General features: G+C 43.0%; 1 protein-coding gene across 1 annotated transcript in view; it reads right to left on the bottom strand.

Moving 5' to 3' along the window:
* Positions 1–13,327, bottom strand: part of RAPGEF5 (Rap guanine nucleotide exchange factor 5) — a 155,931-nt gene that overhangs the window by 62,035 nt on the left and 80,569 nt on the right. Inside the window, exons 10-11 of the mRNA XM_030230825.2 lie at positions 2,300–2,403; positions 1,869–1,957 (exon numbers count right to left, since the gene is read on the bottom strand). Of these exons, the coding sequence (XP_030086685.2) occupies positions 1,869–1,957; positions 2,300–2,403 (193 nt within the window). The remainder of the gene's footprint in view (positions 1–1,868; positions 1,958–2,299; positions 2,404–13,327) is intronic.

Genomic DNA, 13,327 nt, shown 5'->3' on the forward strand with positions numbered 1-13,327 from the left:
GGGAAAAACCATTATGGGGCATCCCCCTCATAAACCACTGGGAAACAAAACTCCTAAAGTCTTTCATTTTGATGAAGTTCTGTATTACCACATTGATAAAGTCAGAAGAAAATGGTATCTGAGGAGCTATCCTCGAGGGAGTGGAGGGCTGCTGGGCAAGTTTAGCACACATCTGTGTGATGGCAAAAAACCAAAGGCACAGCTACTTTGTTCTGCCCCTGGGATCCAGTTAACCCTGGCTACAGGGCAGAGCTTAATTGTTTCTTTCCAAAGGAGCTAGGATAAGGCAGAGGTGAGGAGAAGCTAATCAACCTTTAAATACTTTACCATCTGCTAACAACCAAGCAAGTAATGGCTTAACATTTGCTTTGAGGACAGTTTACCAGCCCCTCTGTTCAACAAAAAGACGAGGCTTAGGAACAGCCTCTCTGTGATGTGAGGGAGAGAGAGTAAAGAGATTAAAAAAAAGAGGTAGTACATGGGAGGATGTATACAGCATCTAACGCTTTACATAAGGAGTGCTTTGCTTTTTCAAACACCAAAATATAATGCATATCACTACTGAAAGTATCATTGTTTTCCAGCAAGATTGTGAGCTTATAAAATAAGGTGAAGCAGACTATAAAGACTGGCAGCTGACGTTCCCCAATCTTCATGTGATAAACATTAATGAGAAAACTTATTCTATTCCAATATTTGACCTTAAAAGGCCAAGAAAGATACACTGCCAACGAGCTGGTTCAAGTGAATTACACCCATAACTAGCCTAGTACATCTGTGGAAGGAAACAACCACAGCCTCTCTCTGCACTAAATATTAATGTCTAGGCAGACAAAAGCAGCACTAGGAACACTGTAATAATATCACTGGCAGACACTCTGTGTGTTTCTTTGGGGCACTGACACATCAGCACTAGGAATATGCCTATTGTCCCACATTAAACTAATGACTTGTTCTGAGACATTCCTCTGGGGATCACAGATGTTATTTATATTTTCAAACGTTTAAAAGGATTAAAGTGTGTTTATTCTCAATAATCTCATTTGTAGAGAAAGATATATACAGGCATCAGGAGTATGCATTTTAACCCTGTTGGGGATGACCAAATACCCTGTGCCATTGGCAGCCACCTACCCTCCTCTTCAGTATTCAGGACCTCCGAAAGTCACACCAGCCTGGCTGCTTCCATTAAAAGCATCTATGAATTGCAGGTTACAGGCACTTCTGATAAACTACTCCATGAGCTCTTGGTAACAGCAAACTGTGCATATATCCAAGAGATCCAGCTGGAAATTAAACTGCATGCATATCAAGTAGCCCGATTCACATAAAATTGCTCTAGGCTGGAATGAAATATCTCTGGCTGAAGACAAACAAGTAGAGCACTGGGCGATACGGTGTGCCCCGGGCTATGAGGAAATTTATAAGCTGTTTCTGTGAAACAAATGTGTCAAAGTACTGAGGTGGTGGCAAATCGGGTAGCTGGCCAGGAGGTGAGGTGCACTGCAAGCATCCGGATGGATACAGGAACAGCTGCAGGCTACGAGGGATGGCAGCCCTGTTTAGAGAGACGGTGCTGTACAAAGCCCGCCGCAGCCTGCGCTACACCAGCGGCAACCACAGCCGAAGGTAAACCGATTCAAGTTGCTGCCGAGCGGCTCCGCTACCGCCGGCGCTCCTGCCCCGGGGCGGGTGCCGCTCCGCCACCGCCCGGCCGCCGCACCACACTCGGGGATTCCTCCCGCATCGCCCCGGCTGCACGCCCAGCTGGCGGCGGCTTTCGGCCAGGGGTGCCCGGGAGCGATCCCCGCGCCGCTCTGCCGGCACCGGGACCGGCACCTCTCCCCCCCGCCAGACACGCTCCTTACCCGTCTCTTTGTCCTGGGCGGCTTCCAGGTGCAGGTCGCTGAGGAGATGCTCCAAAATCTTCTCCGGCGTCCCCGACACCACCACGTATCTGTCGGAAAGCAGAGAGTCCCCGGAGTCATCCTCGGTGGAGGACTGCGAGCGGCTGCTCCACTCATCCTCCTCGTCCTCCTCGTCGATGTACTTGAAGTAAGGCACGTCGAAGGTGGGCAGCGGCCGCTCCCCGCCGCGGCCCGCCAGCGCCTCGGGCACCCGCACCCTGCCGCTGCCCATGGCGCCCCGCTCCCTGCGCGCCGCCGCCCGGCCCCTAAGCTCCCCCCCCGGGGGCCATCGCCCTGCCGGGGCCGCGGGCCGCCGCCCCGCCCGCCGCAGCCGCCGCCGAGCCCGGCCCGGCCGGCCCAGCCCCGCACGCCCGGAGCCGCGGAAGCCTTACCTCCCGCGCCGCTCGGGGGCCGGGCTGCGTGACCACACCTTCCGCAGCACCAGCGCCGCGCCGGCCGCCTCCCGCGCCCGCTCGCCGCTGCCTCCATCGTCCACCTTCCGTGCGCAGGGGGAGAGGGACAGAGAGAGAGCGGTCAGTGCCCGCCGGGCTCGGGGCTGGGGCTGCCATCCCGCCGCCCGGGGGGCCGCCGCCGGAGGCTTAAAGTGGGGAGGGGGCTCTTTGCACCCCGGGACAGGGAGGCGGAACGGGCTCCCTTTGTGAGAAGCACTGGGCTCCGTGTGTTGGATATTAATTCACAGAAGCCGGTGGGAGTGGGGCTTTGAATATGCGGGTTTCAGTGTCCCCAAGGTGATGGCTTGTTTAATTCCCATACAGTGGAACAAAGCAGGGGACAGGTAACAATAATCTGAAAGCGGCAAGTGCTCCCGAGCACGCCAGTAATAGAGAGGCAGAATACACCTTCTGTAAACCTTCTCTCCTGTACTTCAGTAAAGGCAATACAAACAGTGGAGCAGGCATGTCATGTGTACCTCTGAGCATCTCCTAAAATACTCCGTGTACGGCTCTCCCTTCTTTTCAACAACTTTTTAACTTGGGAAACAAACAACCCCCCACAGAGAGTTCAGCCCAGTGACGGCCTTGTGCGAGAATTTTGGCTAAGCTGCGCTTTGTACACCGACTTTCTCCCTCCCCGCTCCCTGAAACGGAGGTGAGCCATGGTCCATTTGAGCACACGCAGCCCACATCCCCGGCGCAGCCGAAGGCAGCTGACTGAGCAGAGCGGGAGATGAGGGCTGGCTGCTGACTGAGCAGGGCGCATTGAAACGCGGCGGCTGCCGGAGAGCGGCGCGCAGCCCCCTGCGAGATCCTCCTGGCACATTCAGTCACCGCAGAGTGAGCGACACAAAAGAGGCAGCTGTTTCAAAGCAAGTACATCCCAGTAGGTGCTGTTCCTCTAATTCTGACCTGGTTCAGTTATATTGTTCAGTATGTCAAACACACATACGAAGGCCGTACATGTAGTACTCAAAGAAGGGAAAACAGCATTTGTGCGTAAGAGTACAGTATCCAGCAGTGAAAAAGACTTCAAATGCGTTAGAAATTGTTAGGGAACAGAGCTACCTTGGCAAAACAAGGGAGAAAAACACTTCATGATTCCTCTTTCTGTTATTTTATTTTTTATTCTGAGACCCAGTGAATCTGACTACTACTTCTGGTTGTCACTGTGGTGCAGGCATGCCCAAAGATGCAGCCCCTGCCCTGAAGAAGTTTTCCTTATCAGTAAAGAACATGTAGAATTGATCTATTAAATTTCTGCAAGGTCAGATATACAGGTACTGAGCCAATTAATGTCAGATATTCATTGTAACACTCCCAGGAGACATTATTGAGCAGCCACGTTACAGGAATACTGATGCATAATTGTAATCTTCCATTTCACTGGCCGTGGTTTTTTGTTGCCTGCATATTTGAAAAACTGCAATGAAAGAAGCAGCAAAAGAGATGGAGAGGAAGAACAGGCACAGCATTAAAGCAATTCAGTAAAAGGGAGATTTATCCAAACAAATAAATTGCTCCATTTCTCTGTCTCTTCTCTGGCATTTCCATCCTCTAAAATAGCCCCGATCCCCATTTCCCTGTGCTCACTGACATTCCAAACTGCTGCACATATGGAGAATGTATGTGATGTATGGTGCTGTATTTGTACAAGCCATCTATTTCCTCATAGATGGGAATGGATTTTAAGCACACCCATATACATTACATACATGAGCAGCTGGCAGCAAGTCAACAGGGAGCACTGGGAGGATGAAAGCTCTTTCATACTGAAAGGACATTAACAATGCTTGGTGTGGAAGACAGTGTTTCCCCTTCAGCATCTCACTAGGCAGAGGTATTTTCAAAAAACCTTTGGTGCAGGTGTTTGCAAATTTACAGCATAAAGTGCCCCAATGGTAAGATTTTCATAAGACTCTTCCTCTTGTTCTTGCCTATTTTGGAAATTTCAAGGAACAGAAAAATCAATCTATTTTATCAAAGAAGGGCAAAACTAAGGCCAGTTGGGTTCAAGTTGGATTTTCATTATCTATAATAAATGTTTACCCCAAAAAAGGAGAGGAATAGAGAATTTCTTTATTTTGCTATCTTATATCAAAAACAATCTCACTTTAAGAGAAGAATTACTATTTCATTAAACCTCCACTTACACATGACATATTTTTGTGTTCAGTCAGGCCCTTTAATCATACAACAAGCCACAACAATTAACCTGAACAAAGCAAAGCACATAGGCAAGTTCTACATATTTTCACAAGTTCCGATTTCAATACAGATATTACTCTAAAATGACATCAAGGCACGCTTCATTTACCAGAACCTGGAATGGTCCGTGAAATAATTCTTGCTGGAAGAAAACCGGGCTGCTCTCAGCATGCTCCGTCTAAAGCCAGTGACAGATGAGGAGTTTGCAAGGGGCCCCCCAGTGACAGCAGCAGTGTACTGAAGGGCAAGGCAGCACCCTGACCGAGTCCCTGAGAGTCAGCAGACTGACTCAAGAGACGTTCTCATCACGCTTCCAATTACCAGCGAAGCCTTCCAGCAGTTTTGCAGACCTTCACACAGCCCTTGAAACCCGTGCCGGCCATGCAGGGAAACAGAGGCACAGCATCACCAAATCTCATTTTATGGCCAGGCAGAAGGATTGGGGCAGAGAGGCCACCAGAGCACCCACAGTTCACCTGGGTGATGCTTCACTGGCACCTGGATTTGAGCCCCTCACACTGCCTACCTGATATTTATTTTGCTCCAGGGCAGTGGGTAGGAAATTACTCCCAGCAGCCTTGATCAGAGTACATTTGGATTTGAGGTGGGACAGAAAGGACTAGAGCACCAAAATGCCACAGAGGTACACTCCCCTCTCACTTTACATGTGGCCTTATGTGCACTCTCCCTCTCTCATCTGTACCTTCAAAAGCACCATTCACATCCTGTTAGGATGATATAATCAATCCATGGTGCACATTACCCATCACAAGGAAATTTAGCTAGCTCTGCATCTGTCAGCCACTATATTTCACATTTATTACAGCTTTTAATTAATCATCTCTTGATAGCTAAACACAGCACTATCAACCTCGATGTCAGCTCCCAGCAGGAGTTTCAAGTAAACAGCAAGGTTCTCTGGACTCAGTGGATCTTCCAACCAATATTATAGCCAATTTTCCACTCCTCTCATCCATCTTCCTAATACTGAGGTAAGCCATTTATCTCCTGGGTAATATATTTTAACAGCAGACAAGTGCTACCTTTATTTTCAGCATGAAAGGAACCCTGGGGTGGTATAAATATTTATATGCTTATAGGAATGAAACAGCTGGAAGTCATTGCTTAGCGGGCCTCAACTTGTGAGTTACACTTTGCATGAGCAGGAATATGACCCCCTGAATTAGCACAGAGGAAGAAGGAAGCAGAAGGAACCTATGGCATTGTTGAAAACAGCCACTGTGGCCTGGCTTCCTTATGGAAGCCATTAGGTTTCTGGGTTATTTGCAATTGGCAGGGAAAAACCCAATCTCTGGCCAAAGCAACTGGTAACTTTGGTATCAGGGATATTTCTGTGTTCTTTGCATTCCTGAGTTTGGCCTTTTAATTAATTGAAAAAGGATCCAACACCCAGAATGCACTGCCTCCTCTCTTCCTGTGAGAAACCTCCACTGCTAGAAATAGCATTTAAAAGCTGCTCTGCTTTCCACCAGCTTTCTACCAGAAAAAAAATATTATGCTCTGCAACAGACAGTATATTCAGAAGCCTGCTTCACTGAAAAGAAAATCTATGTTCACATAATTCCTCCAGGGCAGGATAACTATGCAAAGATTAATTCCTGTATCTATGTTACCCATTACTGAAGTGCCTGTTATGCTGGAACATCCCTGACCAACAATGCACTATGCATTCCCAATGACAGAACTTTTGTCCAACATCTCTTCAACTGCTTTTTTTAAAAAGGAGTCAGACCTAGAGCTACCCCAGCCAATACCAAAGCCAAGCAGATTCACACACTGCAGGTTTCAGTGGGTAAAATAATGCAGGACCTAAGAGATAACCTATAAGGCATCTATAAACTTAGTGGAGCATGGAAAATCCAGGCAGATTTTCCTGCTGCCAAACAACTAAGCAAAGGCAAAGAGAATCTTCTTTGGGCAACATGCAACAAAGCAAACTCTGCACAGATTATCTGCTCCAAAAACACATTAAATGACAAAGAAATTGCCTCTTCTAGAAGTTATGGAGGGCAGGAACATTTTGTTTTCCTAGCATAATTTGGTAAAACTGACTCAACACAATCAGATAAGGTCAATCACTCCTGCCTCTATGTCTTTTGATGCTGGTGCCAGGTCATGCCCTTGAGAGGTATGGGAAAAGGCATACATAGAGGATTCCCAGGGGCTGTTTGTGTTCTGAAGAGGAGACTGCTCCCCTCAGTGAATTTAAGGAGCTTCCCTGTGCCCACAGGAACATATCCAAGCAGTGTGAAACACAACAGCAGAGTCAGGAAGTGGGGTCAGAAGAACAAGTGTAGAGAAGCTTTGACTGCCCAAGTAGGGAAAGTTCTCAAACTGGTGACAGAGCCTGACAAAAGCCACAAAATAACAAGATCCTCATTTCCAAAGACTGACTGTTTTGCTGGGCAGGTGTCTTTTTGCTTGAATTTTATAATATCTCTGGTATATACTATCCATACAAAATAAGAATTACAAGAACATGAAAAAGACAGAAAAGTCATGTCAAAAAACTGAGAAACACTGACTGGTAATCTTTGTATTATCTAATGTAGTTCCTTTGAATAGAGCATTTTTTTTTCCACTCTGTCCTGCTCCATCCCTACATCTCTTCCTCATTCAGCTTATGTTGAGACTTAACTTGCAGACTGGGCCCAATCAAACACAAAAGGCCTTTGCAGTGTGGCATTGAGGTCTGCAAACCTGCCCACTGAGAACTAGGTTGGACATACCAAAAGTGACAGAGTTAAATCTCCATCCTGGCTCACTACATCCTACAAGCACATTCTGGTTGTAACAGCCAGGAGCTGCAGCTGTACAGAAAACCCTTCACAGCTCAGGCTGAAGCATGCCTGGAGCTTCCAGAGCCTTCAAATATTAACCTCCAGAGCTCTAGCAACTCTTTACAGAGCTTGTACAAACTGCATTTTTTGGCCTCTAACTCAGGTCATATTTGGGCAAATATTTATGAAGATGGCAAAAAAACCACAAAGGAATTTCAGATCCCACCTCAGAATAATAAGGGCATAAGAGCTTTTCAGAGAACTACTGCCTTTTTTTTTTTTTTGTTGATATAGCGAAACAGGATTTGCCCCTAACTTCACTCTTAGCTGCTTCTGAACAATGTTGGCTGCATTTTTCATATAGAATTACATAGGCTGATGCAGACACCTTTCAGAATAAATAGAAAATATGCAACAACTCCTAGAAGCAATGGAAAATGAAGTCTTAAAATGTGAGACATTTGCTAGAGCTAATAATAGACAATGAGGTGAGTCCTGGCTATAAAATATAGGCACATTTATACTGCAAGCATAAAAGAAAGGGAAAGGGAAAAAAAGAAAGACAACAAAACATATTCTGTTAACAGATCTAAGACACACTTTCAGACAACTTCTATCAAGACTAAAAGATGATTACCTTCTTACACTTCCCTGTATTTCTCCCTGGAACATATTATTGTGGAAATTGCAAAATTAGATCTAAAGTCACCAAAGTACAAACATGTACTAAAATTACTCTATTCTTTGCAGGTTATTCCCCTTCATTTGAAAAAAAAAAATGGAAGTGAACAGATCACAATTAATGTGAGGGTAGATGACAATATCTCTGATCTCTGTGGATAATCCATCTCAGAATATGTTACCACATTTCACAGAGTTTCAAGAGAGATCAAATCTGTATTAAGATGTTTGATTCACTTTCAACTACCACAGGAGAAAAGCTTTCAAAGTCACCAGTAAAGCTCAACCCCTATGTAAGGAGGAGACCAGTATTTTTTCTGCAGTTGTTGTCCGCTCTTTATTTCAGAAAGATGAAAATAAAAAAATAGTTACTACTCTACCTCAATTTAAAATAGCAAAACATGAAACGTTTTCAATGGGACTGCTTGTTTTGAAGTTGCAAGATCACTGTTTTTTCCAAGTATCAAGGGAAAAAGGACTGCATGACCATCAACAGAAGTTTGTCATATGACAATTCTTAACCATAAAAAAAAACTTAAGGCCATGTTATTTCATTTCACTACAAAATACAGCTCACAGGATGTACATAGTGCATTTTATTATTTTTTGTGATGTTATGATCTTTTCCCCAGTTCTCTGTGCTCTAATATTTTGTTTTCCCCTGCAGTTGTTAAATCCTTTAATAAATGTGGGCTAATCACAGTATACTGGTAGAAATTGACTAATGACATTAAAATGCCTCACACAGTGATTTTGTTTTCTCAGGGATTTCTGACCAGTTTGTAAAATACTCTAAATTTTCAACCACAACCTCCCTTCAGGAAAAAGCACCCAGGCATTGTACCAAAACTTCCTAGTGGTCTCACACTGAGCTATCAGTCTGACAGAAGCACAACAGCATTCAGCTTAGCACAACCTCCTCTGAATTTATCAGCTACACAAATGGTGATAAAATGGGCACAAGCCACAACATGGGGAAAAAAAATCAAAATCCTTTGTTCCTGAAGCCAGTTTTGAATACTGTGTCTGATAATGCACAGACCAAGCCCTTTTAGAAAAACTGTTGTGCTGTCATCTGCATGCTGAGCATCCGCAGCAAAGGCAACGTTAATAACAAGTTATCCTTGTAGAGGGGTCAAAAGGACAGTGCTGGTAACACAGAGATGACAGACAACAGGCATCAGGGAAAAGATTAATATCCCTACACAGTCATACATCAAGGAACACAATTTTTTGCCTGTAATCCCAAAACTGCTGAGAGTAGGATTATTTCTGCTTTCTCTATTACTAAGAAGAAAGGAACCGCTCATGGGAATAAGGCACTGCTAAATGCGAGTCCTTATGTGAGCTGAAGGGCTGCAGTCAGGTCCTAAGGGGAAAAAAAACTCAAAAACTCAGTTGCATGATGCTCCTAAGCAGTGGTCCAACTACAAGCAGTGTGAGGGGGTTCATTGTGCAGGCCACTTGAAAATATGAAAAAAGTTTGTGTAGTTAAAGAAAGGCAAAAGAACTGAAAAAAAGAGGAACCTCTTGCAGCTTTTCATAGAATCATAGAATTGTTTATGTTGGAAAAGATCTTTAAGATGAAGTCCAACCACCAGAGGGTTCACAGTTAAAAAGAAAAAAACACTTAATATTCTTTGGAAAATAACAAGTATAAAATCCATGACTGAAAACAGGAATCCTGGTGTACACTTCCCTGTGGCACACTTCGATGGTGCTGGGCTGTAGTACAGTTGCAGATACGCTTTTTGGACATGCAAGAAGTGTCCCAAATGGAGACCAAATTGTTTGTTTGTACCCCAAGTGGTCCCCAGTTTCCTCTAAATATATTTAAGGTGAGAATACTTTAAGGATTGGGCTTTAATGAAAGGAAGCAATGCCTATAGCACAGGAAAAAGGGCACGCTTTATAAAATAATATGAAAAAAAACATTACTGGTATCAGAACCATCGAAGTCATGTTATCATAACCTCAACACTCCACAGCTCTTTGTGGGCTAATGAGAAATGTCTTCTCACAAGAACTGAAGGCTATGCATTTCAGTTTTCCCTTCCTTGGAGCACACACTTTTCATAGCTATTAGTGGGTAAATCTGACAGCCTGACAGAGAGCTACCACCTTGGCAAGGACAACTGAGGAAACCTCTCTACAACTGTACAAAAACAGAAAAGGGAAGGGAGTGAAGCAAGGCAGAAGATGGGATGATGGTATTAATATTATCTCATTCCCTCACAGCTGGCAGGACAGCATGTACTTGAAAAAATGTCAGTATACAGAAGAATCGGAGGCTTAGAGCTTCTGTATTTGTAGAAAAACCTGCACCACACCAGGGCAAATTAACATGACTGTAGAACAAAAGGGGCAGATGCCAACCATCCCCTCCAGTGGCCTTGCAATTAATGTGGTGGGATATGGAGCTGGTTGGAAATTTCCCAATGAAACTTTTTCTTTTCACTGAAAAAAATATGAATTCAGTACAACTGAAACTATGCCAGAACATGTCAGTTTGAAGAGAAAGTAGCCAGCCAGGCTTCCCCCACTGCCTGCACATACTGCCAACCCTAGGCTGGCAGGGCTTCTGCATCTCCTGCCACACAGGAGCTCAACAGGCCTGGAGGTCCAGGTCCCAAGGCAAGCGTCAGGAAAATTCAATTTGTATTTCTGCCCTAAGAGAGTTTTGCAACTGTCTTATTTTCCCCAGCATCAGAACTGTTTTCTTCCCCAAAAATGTAAAGTTTCCTTCAGGACAAAAACTCAAAGACCAGATGCAAGTATCTCCTTTTGCAAATTGGAATGGAATGGAATGGGATGGAATGGGATGGAATGGAATGGAATGGAATAGAATAGAATAGAATAGAATAGAATAGAATAGAATAGAATAGAATAGAATAGAATAGAATAGAATAGAATAGAATAGAATAGAATAGAATAGAATAGAATAGAATAGAATAGAAGTATGTAGAAGAAAGAGGTCAATCCCCCAGCTATCTGGAGGAGACTCTGGAAGAGTCACTGGAACAGCATCTTCAGTGATGTTAGTGGCAGTGGTTCAAGCCTTAGCTGCAATGAAGAGCATGAGGGAAATTATATAAAAAACTGCAGGACATGTTTCAGCCAGGAAGGAGGGAGGAGTGCCAAGGCTTCAAGGAGGACTGCAGATTTAACCTGGATACCTTAGGACTGATGACACATACTACATTACCATATGGCTCAGGGAAAGAAAAATGTAGACATATGTATATAAATGTGTAGATGTACAGAAATTATACTTGACAGTATAATCCTATCATCAGATGGGTGAAGTTCTAGAAATTACTGGCATATGAGAGGAAATAGATAACAACTTGATTATCATCTAACAGGGCTGAAACTCGACTTCTCTGACAGCCCCCATACAGCTTTCACTCAAGAACGAGAACTGCAGAACACAGCTCACTAACATTAGTAGATTTAATTTATGAATGTAGAATAATATTCACCTTGGTAAGGACACGTGTACAAAGGCCTTACAACCTTTATAATGGAAGCAGTGATAAATAAGGTCTCCTGAAGGAATGGAAGAGAGACGGCAGTAAATATATGACACTGTCAGCCTTATATTGCTCTAATTACCAGTTCTGAACACATACAACTTCTAAGTCAAGCAGACAAGACTGATGATGCCTTTCTTTGTCTTTCACTCCAATTCATACTAGGTGTGTAGCAAAATATTATTTCTAAAAACTCACTTACCCCCTTACTGTCTCTGAGAGAAAACTTTGCCTCCTGACTTATGTCTGTAATACGTCTCAAGGCTGTCAATGCTGTCACTCCCATAAAAATAAAATAAGATAAAATTTGTATACTATTCCCATTATAAGCCACAATTGCAAACTAGGAAGTTTAAAACTTGCCAACTGCTGCTCATTACACTTATCACTGTAAGGCATATATCTTTTTGTTGAAGTGTTATGCTCAAGGAAGGATGCAGATAATTTTTCAAAAAAGAGTACTCAGCAAAGGTCAGGAGCTGGTTCTGACCTCATAAAAGGCTTAAGAAAAAGGTTCTCTAAAACTGAAAATACTATATAAAGCTCAAGCTCATTTGCAAGAACTCCAGAATCAAACTCTCTCAAATGCACTGACATTTAACTACAAGTGGGGAAAAGCACTGAGTAAAGGAGTAGGAAAAAACCAAAACAATCCAAAGCTAATGTTTAAAATCAAAACAATTTATTTAACTTCTAGACCAATAGCAGTCATCACAAAATAGAATTTATATCCTGTGGTTTGGTGGTTGTTTTCAACTAAGTTAGACATAATACAGTGATTTCTTTTGAGGAAAGCATGAATCACAATGGCTACAATTTCCTTGGGTTTGGATGACAGTTCTAATTCTATCCAAAATAGCCTGAAATCACCAGCCTTTTTACTAATGCTTTCTAATGGTTCTTTTCTTGTTAATTAATTCATGAATCTAAATCATTCAAACATAGATAAGCCACTAATCGCTCACAGACTTGATAACAGATCCTAAGTAGACAGAAATGTGTAGAGCATGCAATAAAGCTGCCAAAAAAAAAAAAGGAAAAAGGAGTTAGAATGAAAAATAAAACTCACTCCTTCCACCTAATAGCAGGAGATGTGATTCTGCATTTATTATGCAAGATAAAATATTCACTGATGTCAATAGTAACTATAGAAATGAGAAAAATCAGACTGCTTCTATCTAGAATACTTTTTTCTAATGTTACATGCACAGGAGCAAATTAAAGGATCCATTTGTTTGATTTGTTTTGGTACAATGTTTGTTGTCCACATTTAACAAAAGGAAAACATAAAAGAATAAGGGAGGTGGGAAAGAGCAGGTTAACAATCAACTCTTGTAAGCAATAATTAATTCAGAACTGGAGGTTATAGCACCCAAGAAATAAAGGAATTTTATTGCAGGATTACAACAAGGAAAAAGAAGAAAAGTGCTTTTTTGCATACCTATATAAAGAAATAGCCATTAAATGATTAAACAAGTTTTCATGTATTGAAGAAAACCAAAGTTTCACAAACAATACAAATTACAGAAAAATGTATGACACCACATTATGAAGCAATGTTTTATATTTCTTTATATTTTATAATTTTAGATAATCATATATTAATTTATTTCTTATTTTGTGCCTGATGCAATCATGTACCTGCTTGTTGCATGCCTACATGCTCTAAATTTATTTCAGTAGGGAGTCTCCTCCCTGCTTTCCTTAGATAACACAATCATGCCCAGCTTTAGAAGGGAGCT

The sequence above is a fragment of the Serinus canaria genome, chromosome 2 (genome assembly GCF_022539315.1).
Source record: "Serinus canaria isolate serCan28SL12 chromosome 2, serCan2020, whole genome shotgun sequence".
Taxonomy (NCBI): domain Eukaryota; kingdom Metazoa; phylum Chordata; class Aves; order Passeriformes; family Fringillidae; genus Serinus; species Serinus canaria.